Genomic DNA, 21,026 nt, shown 5'->3' on the forward strand with positions numbered 1-21,026 from the left:
GTTTGATTTTTTAATTTTCTAAACTATTAGAAATGACATTCAAGATGAGAAGGGAAAAAACATCTTGATAGAGAAAATGTATTTCGACAAGTTTGCAAGACAGATCCATATTTTGTACACAAGCGTATTGATTTTTTTCTACGTAACATGAAAACGCTTTGTCCTATATCATAGAGCAAATTTGGCATCAAACGTTGCGCAAGACTTTAAAGAAATATTTACATGATAATCCACGCACCTGTTTCATTTCCAGTCAAGTGGGTACACTGTTCCGTTGACATTTTTACAAAAATTGAAAATATGAATAAATTATGTATAATTCACTAATTAATAGACCTATGCACTTAAAATAAAAAATAAATAAACTTGTTGTCACTTAAGTATCTAAATAGACATGTTACCCTATCTTCGTGCAATTCGTGTCGATTGTGCATTCGCTATCTCCGAGATCTTGAGGATCATTAAAGTAACCCCTCCCCCGGCCGTGAAAACACTCCCGAAAAGTCCAGTTTGAATGGAGTTAAGGGATCAATGCGACACAGTTTTCCTAGAATCCTTGGAATTTCTTTCCTTGATTTTTTTTAAACTTGTAAAGTACCGATAAACTTTTTATTCAAATTTTACAATGGTTTTCCACACAAGTGAGGGTAAGGCCTACTATCATGTGATGTTAATCTAAGAAGACACCGTTCGATTTGCATGTTTTCATGTTTAAATTTTGAACCCCAAATTTTTTCTTTGAATACATTCTTAGCAAAGGTTGCTCGCTGGCTTTGTTGCCATAAATAACCAAGGCAAAGGAAATGGAAATCTTCAACTTGAGCGAAGTATACAAAATCTATAGCAATTTTGTTTGTTTTGTTTTTGAACAAATCAGTGCAACACTGAAGCTCAGTGCTTTGGATTACATCATATAGCTGCTCATGAATATGTATTTCATAAAAGTATAAAAATAGAAAAGGCACAAAGCTATACAGAAAAAAATAGCAAAACAAAAATTGAAAATCGGGTTAAAAGAAATACAAATATACAATTGCAAGGATTTTAGTAAAATATTCTATTAAATGGTCTCATTAAGGACGTCTTTCTTTGTGTTTCTTTCAATTCTTACACTTCTTTCAATTGCAAAGCTCTTTGGTTTTATACAAATATCAAGTTTTATTTATGTGACAAGCAGTGATAGCATTCCACGCAGAAGGAATATGCTCGAATTGATTTATGCACAAAAAATGTTTGAGTGTTTGATATATATGCTTTTCTAAAATCCTTTTTTTCAGTGATTCATTACTATTGAGTATTGCGACACTTATTCAACTAACAACTGAATAAACAGTAATGAAAAACCTCTAAAAAATGTGAGTGAATATGTAAAGGTTTTAGTGCTTTTTATTTTATTGATTAAATTTATCGCAGGAGGGCATATTTTAAAATGGAAAATGGAATGGAGTAGACGCGCGCGACCAACAGCTCAGGAAAAAATTCGAAGGGAAGAGGCTAATTATTAACTATGATTATAAGTTTTCTCTTTTGTTTTCAAAGTTTTTTCATTCGAATTCGTAAACGGTATTTAAAGCGCCTCCAGAAGTTTTGAACACATAAATACAATGAATTTAGTCACTGGTCATTCCCAATGATCAACGGCCAGTGCTTTTTTTTCTTTTCACATTTGACCACTATATGTCGCCAGCAGTGGAATTCGTTTCATTGTGATCATACATGTAGGTCCACATGTAAAGTTGGAATTGAAATAGTCTTTCTTCGATTTGATACGATGGTGTACAGCCATGCGGGGTGTTTGGCCCGCAGACCCCGCGGCATATTGGAAGACAAGAAATCAAAGGATGAAGAACCAATTCAAAATGACAAGATGGACTGAACTGACTGTTTGTGAAACGTGTGAACATACGAACATAGGCCTATATATGTATTTCTTGCATGAAATGCAAGGTACTAGACAGCTCCAGTCGCCTATATAACCTTATTTCTTTTAGTTGCTGGCACATATTACCAAATGAACGTACAGATAAGTATGGGCAAAATATAGGCCTTACTTTTAAAGTACCTTTAGGGTAGAAATGAACAGACGTAATTGTGAAAATACTGTAGAAAGTATGCACACGTGACGAATGAAGTAAACGTTGATCGCAAGATGACGAGACGTACGTTTGACGAAATACGAAATACGAAATCGAACTGTCTTTTCAAGAGAAGGACGGTAAGTGTATTTAATAAAAGCGTTTGCAAAACGGGCAAAAATGAAGGACGAGAAACAAAATTAAACATGAGATATAAAAAGTCGTCAAATTTAGAGACGAATTTTAAGTTAATCGTTTATGAATTTGAACGAGCACAGTTTGAAAAGTTAATGTGCGAGAGAACCTGTATTAATAAGTCTAAATGCAAAATATTTTTCCAAGATGAGAAAGATTATGCCCCATCCCTATGTTTTACGAGATTACAGGCGACTTTCCATTGTGTACATGTACGTTTTCTTTTACGCTGCATACGATTGGTTCATAGGATTCACTTCAGACACACGTGTTGCGGTCGGCTGTCAAAATCACCCCGTGAGCGATTCACTGATAATGATATAATACGCAACGCTTGATGCAGGTGTTTACGCGCATAATTTATGGAAAGGTGCCTTTACGCCCCTTATGGGCTGAGGGCACCTTCATCTGGTCACCACCCTCCCCTCTTTATAAATGCTGCATCTCAGTCCCCTTCCGATGTCAGCCTTATTCGAACCCTATCCTGGAAAAGCGGACTTCATGATTTATTGTTAAAAGTCTAATTAAATGGAAAGAATTATTTTTATAAAATGAAATTTAACGGTCTTGTATATAGAATAGTTGTCATGACAATAATGACACTCATAATTTTTTTTCATCATATGAAGTGTGTTTCGATTCTGAAAAGAGACCAGACTTATTACAAACAGGTAGTTTCAGCCCGGTGATAAACAAGATCGCGGAGAAGTTGTCAATCTAAATTTCATCCAGTAAACATTGTGATAATAATTGTGTACTGTTCCGGAGTGACAGGCACCGTAACTGTAAGACGGAAAAGGCCATCGGAAATGTCCAGTGAAATCTTGCTAAATTGGTTCATGTTATTACTCTGTACGTGTGCGTGCAGAAAATTTTGATTTATTTGTAGGCCATTTCGGTCCCCACTCCACAATACTTTTTTCTAGGTAGAAGGGTGCAGAAAAAAACAGGGCGGTGACTCTTTCACCCGCAAAATGTTGTTGCCCTTTCTCTGGGCTTGCGGCTTACAAAAATAACGATATTGATCAAACCTTGGACACATTTCACGGGTCAGTTCCACTTCTTATAATTTTACATTTTTGTCTTAATTTGCCAAACCTGAACAAAGTAACCTTGAATGCAGGATGACTGCTAAAATTGATCGAGCCAGCCTTGCTGTTGAACTTAGAGATAAGTGTTGGACGTGAACCCCTTTCGGTAAACTTGCACAGCGCCCTCAAGGGTCCAAACCGCCAGTTTGTCAACTTTTCGATTGATTCACTATTTACTGGGGTTTTCGAAATTTCCTTTATAAGATATATTCAAAGAAATCACGATGTGAAGGTGGTGAATGCAACTAAAGGTCAATATAGATCTAAGTATTCACTTTCCGATCTGATTGAACCTCAAAATATTCCAAGTAGTTGAAATTTACGGAGTAATAAAGCATTGCCAGGAAAACTTCCCTCTTTTTGGTAGTTGACTTGCCTGATGTTTACACGTCGTTCTTGACAACACATGCACGGTAAACCATAATACGAAGCCCGTACGTGATGCGAACGGCCGGATTAAATTGATTGATCGTAGGACAACCGATTCACAAAAGGGGAAATTTTGGGCCTACCACTTACGTTACTACCATTAGGTACAAGTACTGGCGACTGCATATAGGCCACATGGATGTTACATAAAAAATGCTGCATGATCCCAAGTAAGTATTGATGAAAAGTATTCGAACTGTGCCAGAAAATTGATGCAGGGCCTACATCATTGTAATTTTTGTAAATTGCAGGCTTAGCCAATATGGTCTAACTAATTAGTACTAAACTGGGCCTAAGGCCAACATGGAAAGCAGTCATAAACATGTAGCCTAGCCTAGGTTGAAGACGTAAGCCAACAACAAATTTCCTGGTCCCTCAACCCTCACAGGCCCATACTATTTTATTTGTAACCTTGTTTCACACTTCTACCATCATGACCATTTAGGTCTACATATGTACTATGTAGGCCTACCGGTATAGAGCAAGCCTATCTGTCAGTCTAGCTTAAATTTTATTCGCGTGTTCATTATCAGTAGGCCTATGCCTGGAATTACTCAGGTTGCTAGGTTTGAAATCCACAGATTATATCTTCTTTTCAGCTTAGGATCCTCATGCAACAGTTAAACAATAAAAAAAATACCTAAATCCATTTGTTCTAGCACCACTTCACCAGACAGCAAAAGAAACTTCGTAATTCCTTTGCGTGCACCACTCTTACACAAAACGCAGTCAAGCATGAGGGTCCCAAGCTGTGGAATTCTTTAAACGTCTCTATATAGGGAGTCCGGCACTTTTCAGGGTTTTTTGTTTGACCCCCCACAAATAGCACCACTAGAAAGAGAATTTCAAAAAAAAAATTGAATGGTCTAAACTTTAGCTCAATAGCTGTTAGTATAGGAAGTTATGAATTTTTTGTTATTAAAATTAGGTGTAATTAGTCCGTCACTTTTTGGGGGTGGACACAAGTTTTATTTTCATCAATGTATTTGAACCACATGGAGTCTTACTCCTCATTGGTTCCACTTCCAGACATGCCAGAATTGGACATGTACATGTATACAGTAACAGGACAGTTGAGTTGGGCTTGAAACTTTCAGTGACATGTGAAAGATCACTGAAGCATAGTTTTGATGTGATATACATCTATAAATAAAAATAGGGAACCCAATCTGTCAGGGTGTCGTAAGTTATTTTAAGTCTGTTCGTGTTTGACAGGGTCTCGTGATAACATTTGATTGAAGCAACATGTGTGGTTTATGCGCTTGTTATTTGCATCTTGCTCCCCGTGCACCATGCATCAATCTGATGCACAGGCATACACCATATGAGCACAGTTGTGCAACAGCACCCCAATACAAATGAGCTGTTCAGCACCAGTTCGACATCAATTTTTGACCAAAAAAAAATTCCTTTTCTTTCTGAAATTTCAAGCTTTCAAATGAACACCATTTCATATGTTCATGTATGTTTCATCAACTCCTTATACAGTGTACATGTTTTTTGGGGGATTTTCAACAGAAAAATGCACTTTTTTTGTTACCTTTTTGTAAGTCTTCACAAACCAAAACAAGGCTTGACGGTGCTTCTGTAAAATGCCTTGAGTCGTACATCAAATGAAAGAGTATTTTTAGCTCTACAAGATGCTGACATCATTGTTCCAAACCCAGTCAAGTCTCGCGAGATATTAGGCTTAGACGAGACCACGTCACACAACAACAAAGATGGCCGCACACAGTTGTTGACGTAGTGTAAGTGGCTCCGATCTTAAATTATTTCATCAAACTTTACACCCAAAACTCAATGTACATGTACGTATTGATGTACAGGTACTGTATGTATTGTTGCTGATTCCATAGCCCTGTATTGTGAAATCGGCACTCGTTCATTATTGAGTAACAATAGGTACATGTACATGCTCCTGTTTTGGCGATCACCAGTTTAATAATGTACATGTATGCTACTGTATACTGTTTTTCAGCCAGTTTTCAGTAATGAGCTTGAGTGATTTTGTATTAATGTTTCGAATGCACTTCTTTTCACAGGGTAACTAGCGTGAAACTGTGCGGAGACATTTCCAGCATGCCGTCCGTTATCATCAAAACTTTGGAAGGACCCTTTCTAACACGTCATGGATGAAACTGAAAATTCTTTTTTACATTTTTTGATAAACCGCTGGTGAGAAAATAGCCGATTTTCGAGGGAGGTAGGGGACGTGCTTGGTTCACAAGCACCAGCTGTTCCGATTTAGCCTGCACACTGGCGGATGTTGATCCGGAGCAGTGTTGGCTAGACGCAGTCATTCCAAGATGGAGGCAGAGAAATGCTTGTATGCCTATGACTATGTGGACCTCAAGGACAGAGAGTATGTCAAGAAACATGCTAAGGTACGGTAACTACGTGTAGACTCCCCTGCCTTTCTTGTTGCTGCCAGAAGAATTGCCATGCCCAATTGGAATTTTTGTCTGAAATTGCCTTTTTTTTCTCCTGTATGGTATGTATTTGGACAGTTTGCTCAAGTGCCAGGCCACGCTGATCTGCTTGTAAACAGCAAAACAACATTCATAATTTTACTTACATTTTAAGTTTATAGATGTGGGTTGGCTGCTTGAAGGGCCTTTATGTATTTCTGCCTTCAGCTCAACCACATTTGACAGTGATTGACCTCTGTGATGTTTTAAAACTCAAAGAGAAGAGGGTGCTATGTGCGTTTTATGGTGTTAAAAATCCCACATTCATTTCAATTCAGTTCACAAGACATTTATTTTGAACTCTCCAATAAACCAATTAAAGTGGAATAATGAAGTGCAATTAAGTGATATTTGAGTAAAGGAAAAAATATTGAAGGCAAGTGCCACCGGTAACAAAAAATAATTCATTGAAGCTAACTTGAAGTTAATAGACCGTGCAATAAGTGCAAGAGTGTTCACGGCAGCACGTCACAGCAGTCATTACCTCTGCCTTGAATTCTTTACAATATTTTCCCTCTTGAAAGTGTCTTGACTTGAGTTGAAATGACGAGTGTCGTGGTCCATCGCTGCATGTACATGTAAAGCTGGACAAAGCATGCGAAATCCGGGCATTGTTTTTACTCATATGTCGATTGCACGTGACTTGCTTGGAAGCAGTGTCTTCATGTCCTAAGAAACAATCAAGAACTTAAACATGTACAGTGCTAAGAAACAAACTTCAAGTAATTGGATTTGATGTGGAATCACTGTGACGAAAATCTGCCGTTGACAAATTAAAGCACTCCACAAAACCTGATCATACATGTGTCATAGGCAGGGGTGTGCCAGTTTGCATTTTAGCGGTACTTTTTCAACTGTACATGTATTTGTACAACACACGTTTATGAGAGTCACACATCTACCAATGAATATGGGCAGTCCAGTCAGCAATCCCTGCATGGTTTGGACTGTCAGGCTGTCAATGTCACAATGTGACATGCACTAAGGTGGGGATAATATGCGTTTCTATTGACCAGTGGTGTGAATTCTCTGCAGATAAAAATGCGCGCACATATGCAGATTTCAAGACAGAGTTAACGGTACATGAATGATAATGTACATATGGAGTCTAGTAACGTCATTTAAACTTGATCAAGTTTGCATCAAATCTCTCAGTGAATAGGTTAATTTTTCTCCTTTTTTAATTGTACGGGTTAATTTAGTGCAGTGTGTTACATGTATGTCACAGCTGCTGCTGGGTATTTTTGCTAGTGTGTTGTGCCAAAGTGTGATGTGATACCAAAGTGTGCTATATTACTGGTACACGTATGTAATCATGTTACCATGTTACGAGGCATCAAATGGAACAGTGCAGGTTAAAGATGGGGCTGACACACTGGCTGCATGCACATGCACTTGTATTGGTTTTTACTGTACAAGACTGCATGGATATGTTCAGTGCAAGACTGTTTGTCCTATTTACTGATCTTGCCCTGTGGCTGACATCAGGGCTATTATCAGACACTCGTGTAGGCTACGGGACTGTGCCAAATTTGACAGTTCTACTGTACATGTCCCTATCTGCCACATTCATTACTCAAACATTTCTACTGCAATAATATGCAAGTGTTAAAGCATCTGTAATGTACATGGACAGGTACATTACCTGTGCATGTACATACATTGTTGCCAAGAAGTGGAAAGAGAAAAAGTTATGGTCAGACCTGACGTCTTCTTCCATATAGTGTGCGTTATTATGGGCCACAGAGATTGGTGAGATCTTTGAGTGGTAATGTGGGACCTTACACCCTACAGTTCATGGGTCCCATGGAAATGTTTCAAGCAGTGCTGGTTGCTTGGTTACTCAGTGCTTATTCACCGAGTGTGTTTGATGTGCATTGTCATAGGTCATAATAAATTTACCGCAGTTTTAGTCTGGGTGGCTTGTTTTGAGTGAAACAGCACAATTAAATGCTGAGTTTTACACGCACAGGTAAAGTCAATAAGCCTTTTGCAAGTTATATTTGAATAAAATCCTGTACACTGAATTCTTTAAATTCACTTGAACATAACAATTAAATTCTCTGCACTTGAGGCATTGTTGCCATAGACACCACTAGTACCTTGTGATTCGGGGCAAGCTTTTGCTTAGATACACAAGAGATGCCTTACACCAATTGTTTACAATGGGAAGAAAGAGGGCACCAAGGAACCAGCCCATGGTGGTCGCTGTGCAGGAGCTTGCCTCGAATCACTACATGTAGGTTATAGCAACAATGTCTTTAGTCTGGGGAATTCAAATTGTTATGTTTATATGCAATCAGATAACTCAGTGTACCAGATTTTATTCAAATTTAACTCGCATTAAGGCTTGGATAGAATAATGTACCAGTACATAATTTTGTGTGTCTTGTTCCCCGAACCAATGCCATTCATTATTTCTTCAGATCATCATTTGGACGTGTCCATTGTGGTGATATTCTGTTCTGTTTTGAAATCATTCAAGGCAAATAAGAAATGTACACGTACATGTACATGTATTAAGCCCAAATGAGCAAAAAGTTAGTGCCTTTTTCATACATGTACATGCACATACTTCCAAGAGACATGTTGATCAACAGACTTCCCTAGGTCAGGGTCTTTTCTGTAGTGTGTCGATCTTCAGAGATCATTGGGCACAGACAGTTATAACCTGTTGTCCCACTGTACATGTCTGCAGTTGTCAGCCTACACTGTAGCTTTGTTTTGTCTGTCATGTCTGTTACTTGAGTGCCGTCAATTGATGGGAGGGTTTTGTGATATCCCCCTTTGATCCTTGAAAGAAAACACGCTGTTGAGATGTTTCACACATCCCATGTCTATACCTACTTACATGTAGAATAGATCAATAGTTTGTACACAGTACACTAACGGCTACAGACCCTGGCTCTAACGCTTTCGTTGCTGAAAAGGGGACTTACTTTGTTGGGATCTGCTCTTTGGGCTGTGCGTGCATGCAGAGCCAAGGGCCTAGACAAATACATACACTGCCAAACAAGAACCTTGAATGCCTGTTGCAACAAAGCGTATTTAGAATCAATCAGTAAATTGCAGTGGTAACAATTGTACTGTTCATTCAAATGCATTGAAAGTTCACTTTTTATTTAACCCCAACAGTCCTCAGTCCCCCAGGTGAGGGATCAAGAACCCAGTGTCAAGGTTATGTACATGTATATTGGACTCGTGAAATACATGTCAGAAAATTTTGCCAAAGTTACATTTCTAGAACTGTGTCTGACATGAAGTTAAAACTCAACAGTGCACAGGCACCGAGGTGTGGGTTAACATGAAGAAATGAACCCAACCAGAAAAGACAAATTTGACAAACTAATCGGTTTAAAAGGTCTGAAAGTGGGAACAAACTTGGGAGTAGTGTACTCCATTGAAAAACCGGGGCACACAATCTGAGGAAAAATGACCCCTGGTTTGCACATCAGTGCGAGCAGGATTGAAACCTTGGGTGGGCCCACATGTAACTTACATAACTTGTGCATTTAGGCCATCCCCCCAATGGACAATGAACAGAGTAGACCAGCTGGTCTGAATGCTCTTTGACCAGAGTCCTAGTTGCAAAGTTCTGCAGATGTGTACTGGTACCTTTCTGTGCATTTCCCCCGAGGTTTCATTGTACGTGTTTAATTTGAACAGAAGCGTCATCTGGGTGACATTGATGGGAAGCATCGCTATCGACCCCGCCCCTCAACGGCCACTGTCGTCAGTTCGCTGGTCTCCTTAGACTTTCCCGAGACCAGAGCCATCAATACCACCACAGCCAGTCGTATCATCGCTGACCAACGCAAACAGATTAGGAACACTTTTGAGAAGACACAGTGGTAAATAAGACAGACATTATAACTTACAAAGGAAATACTTCAACACCTAGGCCCAATTTTGTGGCGTGACTAAGCACACCGTTTTACACTAACAGTGGCTCTTCATGAAGACTGTAAACAGCAAGTGCTGCAAAAGGCACGCTTACCTTGGAGGAAAAATGTGCTTAATGTAGTGACGACACTGAAAACACTGGAAAAATGTGCGCTCAACCGCAAGCACAACCAGGCCAAGCACCGCCATGAAATAGTGCTTAAGGTTGGCAAACTTTTCTGCCATAGTAGGCTGGACATTTCTGCCAACTGTTAAGCAACTTTGTGAAATTTCAGGGCCCTGGTGTTACAGGATTTTGATTTTGAGTGGAGATCCTGACAGTGTAGCCACCCCTACCATGCCAACTTTTTACATGTATTGAGCCCGGTGGCTCAGAACTGTTCGAAGATTGAGCTGCTCAGTGTAAGGATAAATGACAATTTATGATACGCTTAACACCCGAAAGGATGTCAAATAGTTTTCCACATTGAGAAAAATATAAAAGATACTCAGAAGTGCATCTAAAGTAAAAAAAAAATTCATTTCCCGCACATCTTAAAACAGCATTTCGACTAGTTGGGCATATCTTTGGTTTCAAATTTTTGGACATAATGTATTTCAATTGTCAAGTTTCATGGTGCTACATCCAGCGCACAGACTTTGTCCCTTGTATTTGAGAATCCCACAACTATCTAGTCACTTTTGAATCACGTTGTTTCCCCAGGAAGGAGACGTTGCACGGTTGGAGCCGTCCTTCGACGGCGATGGATGAGAGAGTCCAGACACCAGGTTGGTACCATTCGTCCACCACACAAATCAAGGAACAGTGGAGGCAGTTTTGAAGCATTTAAGTGATGAGTTCTGTGCACATGGGGCGTTGTATTGTTAACACACAGTCAGGCACAGGCATGATCCTATGGATTTTTGCACATTCAGTTACAAATTGGTGAGTGACACCCTGAGGCACCTGCACACATAGAATCAAGAGGTACATTCTGTGCTCTGGCGTGCAGGCGAGCACCCTGCATACTGGCTTTTATACCTTCAACAGTTTTTCATTGTAACACTGCTCGCACAAGGCTACAATTATAGCATTCATTCTCACGAAAAAAAGTTCAGAATGATTCCAGAAACGGTTCCTTGCAGCCAGTGAGCAGCCGAAACAAGTTTCTGGTTCAACGCTGTAATTTGCAAAGCACTCAAATTCTCACGTTCATGATCGTCACCCTTCACCTTTACAACCAAAGTCAAAGTCATATTTTGTTCATATCTATGTTTGACAGTGGAAGTTGAACTGCCACAGCGCCCTCAGACATCAGTGTCGGTCAGTGATGGAACGCAACTACAGATGAACCAACTTACCCTAAGGCCATTCAGTACAGGTATGCCAGCATCTTGTTTTGTTTTCAAACCTCTGACCCAGCTTTGCTTATTTCCAGCGCTGAATTCACAGAATTCATCACTTCCTTAGACCCTATAGCTTGATGTTCATGTTGCTCTGGTCCAAATTGTTTGATGTGACCCACACATATGCCACTGTTTGCATTACATTCTTTTGGTTTCCATTGTAAGGGTTTGAAAATTTGGATGGAGCTCATCAAGTACACTCTGAAGTGTACAAATAACCCTGGATTGGCTGGGATATAATGACAAACCTTCCGGCAAGAATGACTGATTGTACAAACATAGAGAGATTAGGCGTAATCAATGAAACCTTCCAGCAACTTTACCACAGTAGAATATGTTGTAACTCGTCAAACCCCAGGAGCCATACGGAAGCCCTCTCGCAAGCCGCCCCAGGCGTCCGGCTTCATGTGGGTGCGCATGAAGAGGCGCGGCAGCGCAGGCGCCAATCTGCAGTTCAAGCGCATCACGGAAGAGATTCGCCTCCAGTGGGAGGAGGAAGACAAGAAGCAACGGCAGGACCACCGGCAAGAGAAGAGCCAGAGCCCCCGGCGCTACGACGCCTTTGCTGGCCAGTGGCTGACGTTTGCCGCCGGCGGGATGGACGAGCACCATGGCCAAGGGGAGGAAGAGGGACGCGGGTCTGACTCAGGTGGGGTGGTAGAAGCATTCACCGGTAAGTTGCACACAGCAGATACATGGACATGGAGCTGCAAAGGGATATTCCCAACTAAACAAAAGCATCAAATTACAATTTGCACATTGAATCCGTAGGGTCCCATCAAACGGCATCAAAGTATCAGGTGGCCATAGATCGGCCAACCATTGCTGTAAGCAAGCATTTTGGTTTGTGACCGTGTATCATAAGCTGTAAACTTGGTAGTGAGGCTTATTTTCATGAGAAATGGCATGAAGTATGCAATTTTCTTCATTATTTGGCATAATGGACATGGTCACCTCTATATGGTGGTTACCATTCAGAGCCAATATAAGTACTAAGTGCTAACCTACATTTATGTTTTTGTCATATTGGTATATTTTTACATTTACAAAGTTTGACTTGCTTGAAAGCCTGCCTACTTTGTAACTGCTGTGCATGGTGCCGTTGTCTTTGTCTATTGGCAGCAGATGTACGTTGAGCAACGGGGACCAGTGAAAGCTATAGTACCCATTTGTTGGCCCACATTAAGGCGCCTTTCCATATGTGGGTAATTCCAGAAATTAGCGGTCCATGTTTTTGTGTGTCCCTGTCACATCTGATATATGATTTTGTAAGTACAGAGCATATTTTCTAATGAATGATGATGAATTAATGCAAATTACCTGCCAAACAAATAGTGATAGTTTGAAACTAATTCCGGTGATATTTTCCGTGTCAAATAACAAAGGCCAGATGTAACAGGGACACCAAAATGTCACACTTTTGGACTCCTGATTTCTGGAATTACCCATGTACCTTTTTTTTGGTACGCTGTGTATATGATGCGTTTCACTGTCACAGACACAAAGATTGAACCATTAACATAACACAAGTGTGCGTTGCGTTCAGCCATCAAAAGTGCTCCCGGAGTGTGGCGCATGTGTTGACGTGCACAAAGCATATATCAGACTTGCCATGCATCTGTGACGTTTCTTATTCATTGGAGTCCATTTGATTTTTTTTCTCAGCACAAACGTCGAACCTTATTGCAGGTTTTACTGAATGCATAATTTTTTATGCATAAAATCCCCTGATTGCACGTTTACTCAGTCAAAATGCCAGTAACCTGACCATGGGGTACCAGCGATATTTTTCTTAAAGTTTTAATTTCTTTGCTGATAAATGTTTCAGAAATTACGTCTAAGCTTTTCAAATTTTTCTGTTAAATTTTGAGAAGCAGGTGTTGGTCTTAAGCCTTCTTGTCCTTTTTCCCATCTGATGCGTATCTTTCTCCTTGAAAGGGGAGACCAACTCAGAGTATTACAACATTGAGGGGAAGATAGGGGCTGACGTGGCCAACCAACTGCGCATGGGGAACAAGATACGCATTGGCGTGAATGGCAAGATCCAGTCGGACAGCCTGAGGGTGCGTAAGTGGAGGAAGGAGGTTGAGAGGTGAGTAGGAGGAGCAAATGCAGTGCGCCACCAAGAGGTTGGAACAGAGAGGCCGTCTTTTGTAGTATGTTGTGAGAAGCCAGAACTAGGAGCCTTTGCTGCAGTGGCTGCACACTGGTATGCCTCTTCATCCAATATCACACCTTGACCCACCAAAATCCATGAACTCCATGTAGATAGTGGCAGGTGCAAGTTTCGGGTGACTTACCAAAATCAGTGAACTCCATGTAGATAGTGGCAGGTGCAAGTTTCGGGTGACTTACCAAAATCAGTAACTCCATGTAGATAGTGGCAGGTGCAAGTTTCGGGTGACTTACCAAAATCAGTGAACTCCATGTAGATAGTGGCAGGTGCAAGTTTCGGGTGACTTACCAAAATCAGTGAACTCCATGTAGATAGTGGCAGGTGCAAGTTTCGGGTGACTTACCAAAATCAGTAACTCTATGTAGATAGTGGCAGGTGCAAGTTTCGGGTGACTTACCAAAATCAGTAACTCCATGTAGATAGTGGCAGGTGCAAGTTTCGGGCGACTTACCAAAATCAGTGAACTCCATGTAGATAGTGGCAGGTGCAAGTTTCGGGCGACTTACCAAAATCAGTGAACTCCATGTAGATAGTGGCAGGTGCAAGTTTCGGGCGACTTACCAAAATCAGTGAACTCCATGTAGATAGTGGCAGGTGCATGTTTTGGGTGACTTACCAAAATCAGTGAACTCAATGTAGATAGTGGCAGGTGCAAGTTTCAGGTGACTTGCCAAAAACCATGAACTTCATGTAGACAATGGCAGGTGCAAGTTTCGGGTTTGTGACCCGCATACTGGTAGGTTTCTGTATGACACAAACTGCCGACGAGGCAGGCATAAGAACCCTGTGTGGATCTGCGAATTTTAGACACTGGGGCAAGAAAATTTGTGATCCTCCAAATCAATGCAATATCAATGTAAAATTTGGGAAGGCTGTATTACTGTGACATCCTTGGAGTAAAGGTCAACCTTGTGCCTTACATAACTCAGAATATTGCAGATCCATTAAATATTGCAGATCCATTGAATTATGACTGTTATATTTTGTTCTTTACATCATCTTGTGGGACCCCGATCAGCAAAACTGGTCAACTCAGGCGAAACATGATCTTGGTGAATCGCTCTTGGGTGCGTGACATTTGCATATAATGCCATGTACCAGTCAGTGCTTTCTTTAGCTGCCCGTTCATCGCTGCATGTGGACCAACTTCTCCTACATGAAGGGGACCATGCAGTAAATTACTGTTCCGTTACGCGTTTCCTTGATGGTTAGAAGTGCTTTATAACAATTTAATTGAACACTTTATATTCTGAGGAACAACGTACGCAAGGCACCTGTACCCGGTATTTAGGTCGTTCAGATTTCAGTCCCACATTTTCTTGTTTCTGTTACATCTGACTTACATGTGCATGTATGACTTTGTAAATTTTAAAACACATTAATTTCCAAAAGTGATTGAGTAAAGCAGATTACCGGCCAAAAAATAACAATACATTAAAATCAATTTCAGTGATATCCCTTGTCAAATTATGCATATCATTTGCTGAATATGTGAAACATCAACCTCATTCCCATGGTGTTAGGATGTACAGGCTACCTGCTGTCCTGATCTGATATTGGAAAACTGGCATGTTGAGAAACTCTACACATGTAAATTAGGAATAGTCTGGTGCCTGCTTATAGGTTAAAGTTAACATTCATTTTTTGTAAGTGATGTCTAGTTAAACAGGGTCAATTTAGTGCAGCATTTCAGATTGGAAAAGAAAGTTGTTAAAAATAAAACGTCTTCTTATCCATTCACTATGCAGTTTCACAATTTATACGAATATATGAAATGAACTCTGTTGTTAACGTAAAATTATCATTGTTCCATGCATTGGTCCTTTAGGGCAGAATCCATCGCCTCAGATGACTCCTACAGCTGGGCCGATTCAGATTTTTCAAAGCTGAATGGCCAAACCACCAAGTTGATGAAGAAGGATTTATCCCCAGTGGTTCCCCTGTGTTGGGACGACCAGCTGCACAGGCCCGACGTCAAAGTCATTGAAGTCAAGGACAAGCCCTCGCCCTCTACCAAACCGGTGAGGGTCAAAAATCCTTCCTATTTGCAGCAAACGGCAGCCAGAGTCGTAGTAGAAATTTAGGTCAGGAGTCATATCCCCCACAGTTCATTCACGAGTCACTTCTGAATTTACGGCAGGTACAAGGCAGCCTTACTTTGTTGTGGAATGTCCAATGATAAAAATGTATGGATTTGAATACCTCATTAAATCATATTTAATTCTTGTCCTGTTCTGCCTGGTTTTTACAAGAACATGTCTCGTGTTTGGCATTTGTGTTAGTGAAATGATCAAGTTGGCTCAGATTTGTTACTGCAACAATCTAACACTGCCTGTAATCGAGGTTTGCTCTTTTGGTGTGTTGTTTTAAGGATCTTTCTGAGAGGCATCCTGTTGTCTTTGAGAAACTCGTCAAAGACGATGCTCGCCCCAAGAGGGGACCCAAGCTGGAGACCTATCGACTGAGCCATCGCACCAAAAGCAAGCGCAACCTGGACGGCACGGAGAGCCTTAGCAACCGCATCACTGTCATCACCGTGGACCAGGTCGACGAGGACAGGGAGTCCCTCTGCTCTCTGGACTACGAAGAGATCCTGCAGAGAAGCTTGGAGGTTGAACCGGCCACAGAGGATGAGGCCCCGTCCCTGCTGCGCCACCCGGAGGATGGCCAGAAGATCGTACCAACAGATAGGGTTTTGCTGTCTCCCTTTGCCGAGGGCTTGGTTGGTGAGCCCAGGAATGGGTCAGTTTCAGGGATCAAACCCTCAGGACCCAGCAGCAGTCCCCGTCACTCTGCTGTCAACACCGATACGAGACTGGTCACCCGTAGCATGACCCCTAAGCCCCGGACTGTGCCCTTGACCAGTCCGGTGCCAAGCTCCCCGAGCATTGTCAGTGGCCGGCCTCGCACCGGGTCCCAGACTTCACAGCGGGCCCAGTCCAGCGGCAGCAAGGGGCGGTACTCCTTCAGCCAGCCCCCAACACCCAGGAACCTGAACAGTCCCCACCCAAATCTGGTCAAACCAGGACAGCTGCCACGGACGGGAGTTTCCAGCATCAACCCAGGGATACCGGAGGGAGAGCACGAGTATATCAAAATCTCCCAGCCTATTCTGCCCGGGTCGGAACGGACTCAGTCCCGGATGGACAATTTGGCTGCCATCGCCCGCGTTGGAGAGAAGAATGCCATAGTGGAGGACTACAGGGGCTCCTCAGTGAGCTTGGGTCGGAATCCCTCAGTTACCAGCTTGGACAGTATGGACAGCTTGAACGTCCAGGGTGGCCAGGTTGTCAACCAGCTACCGGATGACCTGACCGAGCCGCCGTGCAGTTGCAGCCCCGAGGCCAAACGGGCAGTCTCCGCAGCCCTATCGCGGGTCTCCAGGGACTCTTCAAATGTCATCAACATTCCCACGGCTGACATGAACATGAGTATGTCCGATCTGAACTCCATGTCAGATATGGACCCCCTGGCATCCTACTCTTCCTTCAGAGGAAGCCTTAGCTCCGATGTGGCAGCAGCAGAAGCTGATCTCATGCCAGAGGAGGAAGCAGAGACCAGGGATCTTATCGATGAGATGGGTAGTGAGCAAGTAGATGGGGCTACCCGAAGCCTCGCCTCCAGTACCTCATCGCAACACCTGCCATCTCCAGAGAGACAAGAAGTGGGGTACATCATCAACAAAGTGGATGGTTTGGAGTTGAGGCAATCCCCTGGTGAGCCCAGTGAGGAGTCACGGAAGACAGCCTCAGCTAAGAAGCCCAACCGGACTGTGACGTTTGCTGAAGAGATCCAGACCCCCTCCGTCCCGAACTGTACCCCGGAGTCCACGCCAAGGGACCCAACGGACGTCGACTCTGTGAAAAGCGAAGTGGATACTGACGACAGCAGCAACAGGCCCCAGAGCAGCGAATCCAACCAATCTGCAACTGATGAACTGAGTGTTCTCAGATCCAAGATCAAGTCAGACTTGGTGGAAACCCAGCGGGTAACGCAGCATGATCTAGCTGCCTTAGAGGCCCGGGGGTATAAAGGGAAGGGAGAAGATTAAGAGGGGCTTCCCTGATATTGTCCAAATTTTTTTCGTGATCAGTCAGGTCGAATGCCTGATACACTGAGCTTAACCACAACATCGTCCAACGGGTGAAGGATTAGGGACTGTTAGCATGAATTCTTAACATTACATGCACACTGCACTGCGTGTACATGTTCAGTCTTCAAAACACTTCATCTGAAGGGGTTGAAAGAACGCACTAGCTGGGAAGTGAAGACTTTCATTGCAGGGTTTAAGATTGAGTCACTTCAAGTGATTGAATATTCTGCCCTTCATTTGAATACATGTATTCAACCTCTATTCAAATATTAGGTTGTACCTATTGCCCACAAAGAGAGAAACAGAATGTAGATTATTGTGTGGTGGGCTACCTCAGTGATGTTCATGTGCCCATGGGGAATATTAACACTTGGCTGACCTGTCCTTTGAAAAGCGGGTATTTTGCAAGAACGATGTCAAATTTCTTGCAACATTGAAGAGAAAATGACCTCAAAACATCTGTGAAAAACTCCCATGAGGGCTTGGCGTAGTAAACAAATGCACTGCAACGGCATACATTTATGTCTCTGAGAAAATGGACAGAGGACGGATTCTTTGCCTGCCCCTTTCCATCTCATGTTACAGGGTTCAGGGTTGAATAGAGCATGTGTGGCATGTAGTGAATGGTGTGAAAAGTTTAATGTCTTACCTTGAGTTAACCGTACAAAAATTATCAAAGGTCTTAAGAGACAATATGTACGCTGCTCAGGATCACTTTGTAGGGGTTTGCCATTTGTGTGCCAACTCTGGGCAGAACTGAGAACATGGAAATTGAGAAAATTCTGGGCAGTCATAAAGTAAGGAGTTCACAGCATGCCGATGAGAATGGAACTTTTCCATGAAATATGAAAATTAGACAGGCGCACGTGCACTTCTACTGGTTGGCAAGCGCGGCTGTCAACACTGTCGGCAGCATAGGAGAGCTGCTCTAACCATAACCTGGCACATCGAAGGTCAGTCAAAACTGTATTGCAGCCTTTGTACGATACTTCAGCACGCTTTTCTCTAAACTAAGCCAAGTTTTCAGTATCCTGAGCTTGGAAAGTAACAATTCCTTGCCTTTAAGTTTGGCACTGACGTCAAACTATACTAGCACAGAAAGGCTGTGTATGTGCTCATGGAGATTTGTAATGTTATGTCCTAGATTGAAGCCACTTTGCTAACCAGTGGTAGTAATGTGCATGCCTCTGCCCTATTTCCATATTTTATGGGAATGGTCCATTCCTTTTCTGTTGAGAAAAACACAAAGGACAGTGAGGAATGAAATTTTATTGTGAAGTTATTTTGTATACTTTAACATGCAAGTTACGATTTTGCTTCCAAAGTTTATAACTGAAACCAAAGTTTTTTGCGTGTTGTGTGTGACTAATAAGGTGTGAAATATTTATGTGTTAATTTTCTTTTTGTCTGTTTTGGGCAATAGTTTTGTGCAAGCTCTTCTGTATAGAGAGATAAATTTAGCTTTAAAAGTGGACATTGGCATTTTGTTTGCATTGTAAATATGCTTGAACTTTTCGTTTTGTGATAGAAGACTTTGTTGATTGTACAGTATGGGAAATGCAGGACAGGACATCCTGGAAGACTTTTTGGCCTGAAATCAATTTGATACGAGGCTGAGAAAAACTTGTATTTCCATGGTAACATCTTTCAAAGTTTTGTCACAATGGATAGGTAAGGAAAATGTCTTTCTTTGAAACCTTTTGAAATTCAGGTTTGTGCTTGTCGTTATACCAGCATTGTTTATTTGGGGATACTGTCAATAATATTTTGTTCAGTTGTTACTTTTAATAGACAGGGTACCCAATTTCAGTCGTACATATTGTATACATTTGAAAGCATTAATGGGATGGTACCAGGTGATTCTGGGGCTCGAATTGAAATCATAGAATAGAGTCTGGTTCCTTATTTAACGTTTTCAAATGAATACGCTATGTTGGGGAATCTGACTGAAATTGGGTCTCCCGCGAATACAGTCTATTTGGTTGTTACATCATGTAGCAGACTTGAAGTTCTTTTACAGTGTTTTCTTCTGAAATATTTGACATGCATACTGTAGAAGGGCACAGCGGTAGGCTTACAAAGCCTGGTTGATCTCCATTTGTCAAGCCAAACAATCTGTACTTATGATATAACACTGTGTTTACAGCAGTGTATGGTGGGATAGATAGGGGCCATTGGTGCATATGTCACCATGCACTGCTGTCATTTAGCATGTGAGTATGTTTCCTAATGGCATTTTTTTACAACCATTATTTTAAATCCTCCAGGGAGTTTTGACCACCAGTGGTCAGTCTTGCTTAGTACCCAAGATATATTTTGTGGGAGAAACGGCCATAGTTCAATGATTGCTGAGACTTGCCCATCGGTGTAAGGCAGGTGTACTTAATGGGTCAGAAATCTGGCTGTGTGCACGGGACCATTTTTTTTAAAAGCCAGAGTGTGTTGGATAATGAGATTAATATACACTCTGTCAGCAGCCTTAATTGCCAGCAATTAACTTGTACCAAAGGTAGTCACTAGCTACACTGCAGCAACTACCATACATCCACTTCCCATGGATGCGTGTGTACGTCCAAGCCACAGGCAAGGTTTCTTAGACAAAGCCTTACAAACCTGCATAGCCAGCGGGAATGCTTTGGCTAGTTTGGGTATCAGGAGTGATGCTGAACAAACACTTTCCTTGCCTGTTTTTTTTTATTGGCAAATAGAAGTTTCAGTTGTTGGTTGTATTTTTGTATTTTTTTTAACAGCAACTTCAGTATTTTGTTTATTTCAGGAAAATGGTGTCATTTGCAGACAAAACAAAATGGCCTTCGAACAAACTTATTCTGCGTATGTTGCTGATTTATTTTAAATGGACAAATACGCCCCTGAAATTGACTTCTAGTTTTGTACTCTTCTTCAAAATTAGTTAGAACTGGTGCAGAGGACTTATTGTAAAATCTTTCCAGTGTGGCATAGTTGAAAGGGCATAAATATTTAATTGAAATTAAAGCCTTTCTCAGCCTCTGTGATTTTTTCAAATGATTTGATATTTCAAATGCGAATCAGATCTAGTCTTGAAATATTTTATCATGCCTTATAACTCCTTTCCTTTGTTGCCAAGATATGAAAAAATAAACATGAAAAATAGATTCAAGGCACTCAAATATGAATAAGACTGACCTTATCTCACTTGTACCTATTTTGGTGATTATTTTTGTGGGGTTT

General features: G+C 41.5%; 1 protein-coding gene across 1 annotated transcript; it reads left to right on the top strand.

The window, feature by feature from the left end:
- The first annotated feature begins 3,592 nt into the window (after nucleotides 1–3,592).
- On the top strand, nucleotides 3,593–20,965 carry LOC110989631 (uncharacterized). Its single transcript, XM_022254163.2, has 9 exons — nucleotides 3,593–3,960; nucleotides 5,833–6,174; nucleotides 9,925–10,109; nucleotides 10,865–10,929; nucleotides 11,424–11,522; nucleotides 11,906–12,220; nucleotides 13,486–13,639; nucleotides 15,552–15,744; nucleotides 16,095–20,965. Exons 2-9 carry the CDS (start codon nucleotides 6,097–6,099, stop codon nucleotides 17,772–17,774), a joined length of 2,769 nt encoding a protein of 922 aa, XP_022109855.2. The 5' UTR covers nucleotides 3,593–3,960; nucleotides 5,833–6,096; the 3' UTR covers nucleotides 17,775–20,965.
- Nucleotides 20,966–21,026: the final 61 nt, after the last annotated feature.

Source organism: Acanthaster planci, linkage group LG12 (genome assembly GCF_054643075.1).
Source record: "Acanthaster planci isolate LZ-2023a linkage group LG12, COTS_SCS, whole genome shotgun sequence".
NCBI classification, from domain to species: Eukaryota; Metazoa; Echinodermata; class Asteroidea; order Valvatida; family Acanthasteridae; genus Acanthaster; species Acanthaster planci.

Bases quoted from the DNA above. Each gene is read 5' to 3' on its own strand.
- LOC110989631 (XM_022254163.2), top strand. From the start codon at position 6,097: ATGGAGGCAGAGAAATGCTTGTATGCCTATGACTATGTGGACCTCAAG. The intron at 10,110-10,864 runs GTAAATAAGACA...TTGTTTCCCCAG, and splicing joins ACTTTTGAGAAGACACAGTG to GAAGGAGACGTTGCACGGTT. The intron at 10,930-11,423 runs GTTGGTACCATT...TATGTTTGACAG, and splicing joins TGAGAGAGTCCAGACACCAG to TGGAAGTTGAACTGCCACAG.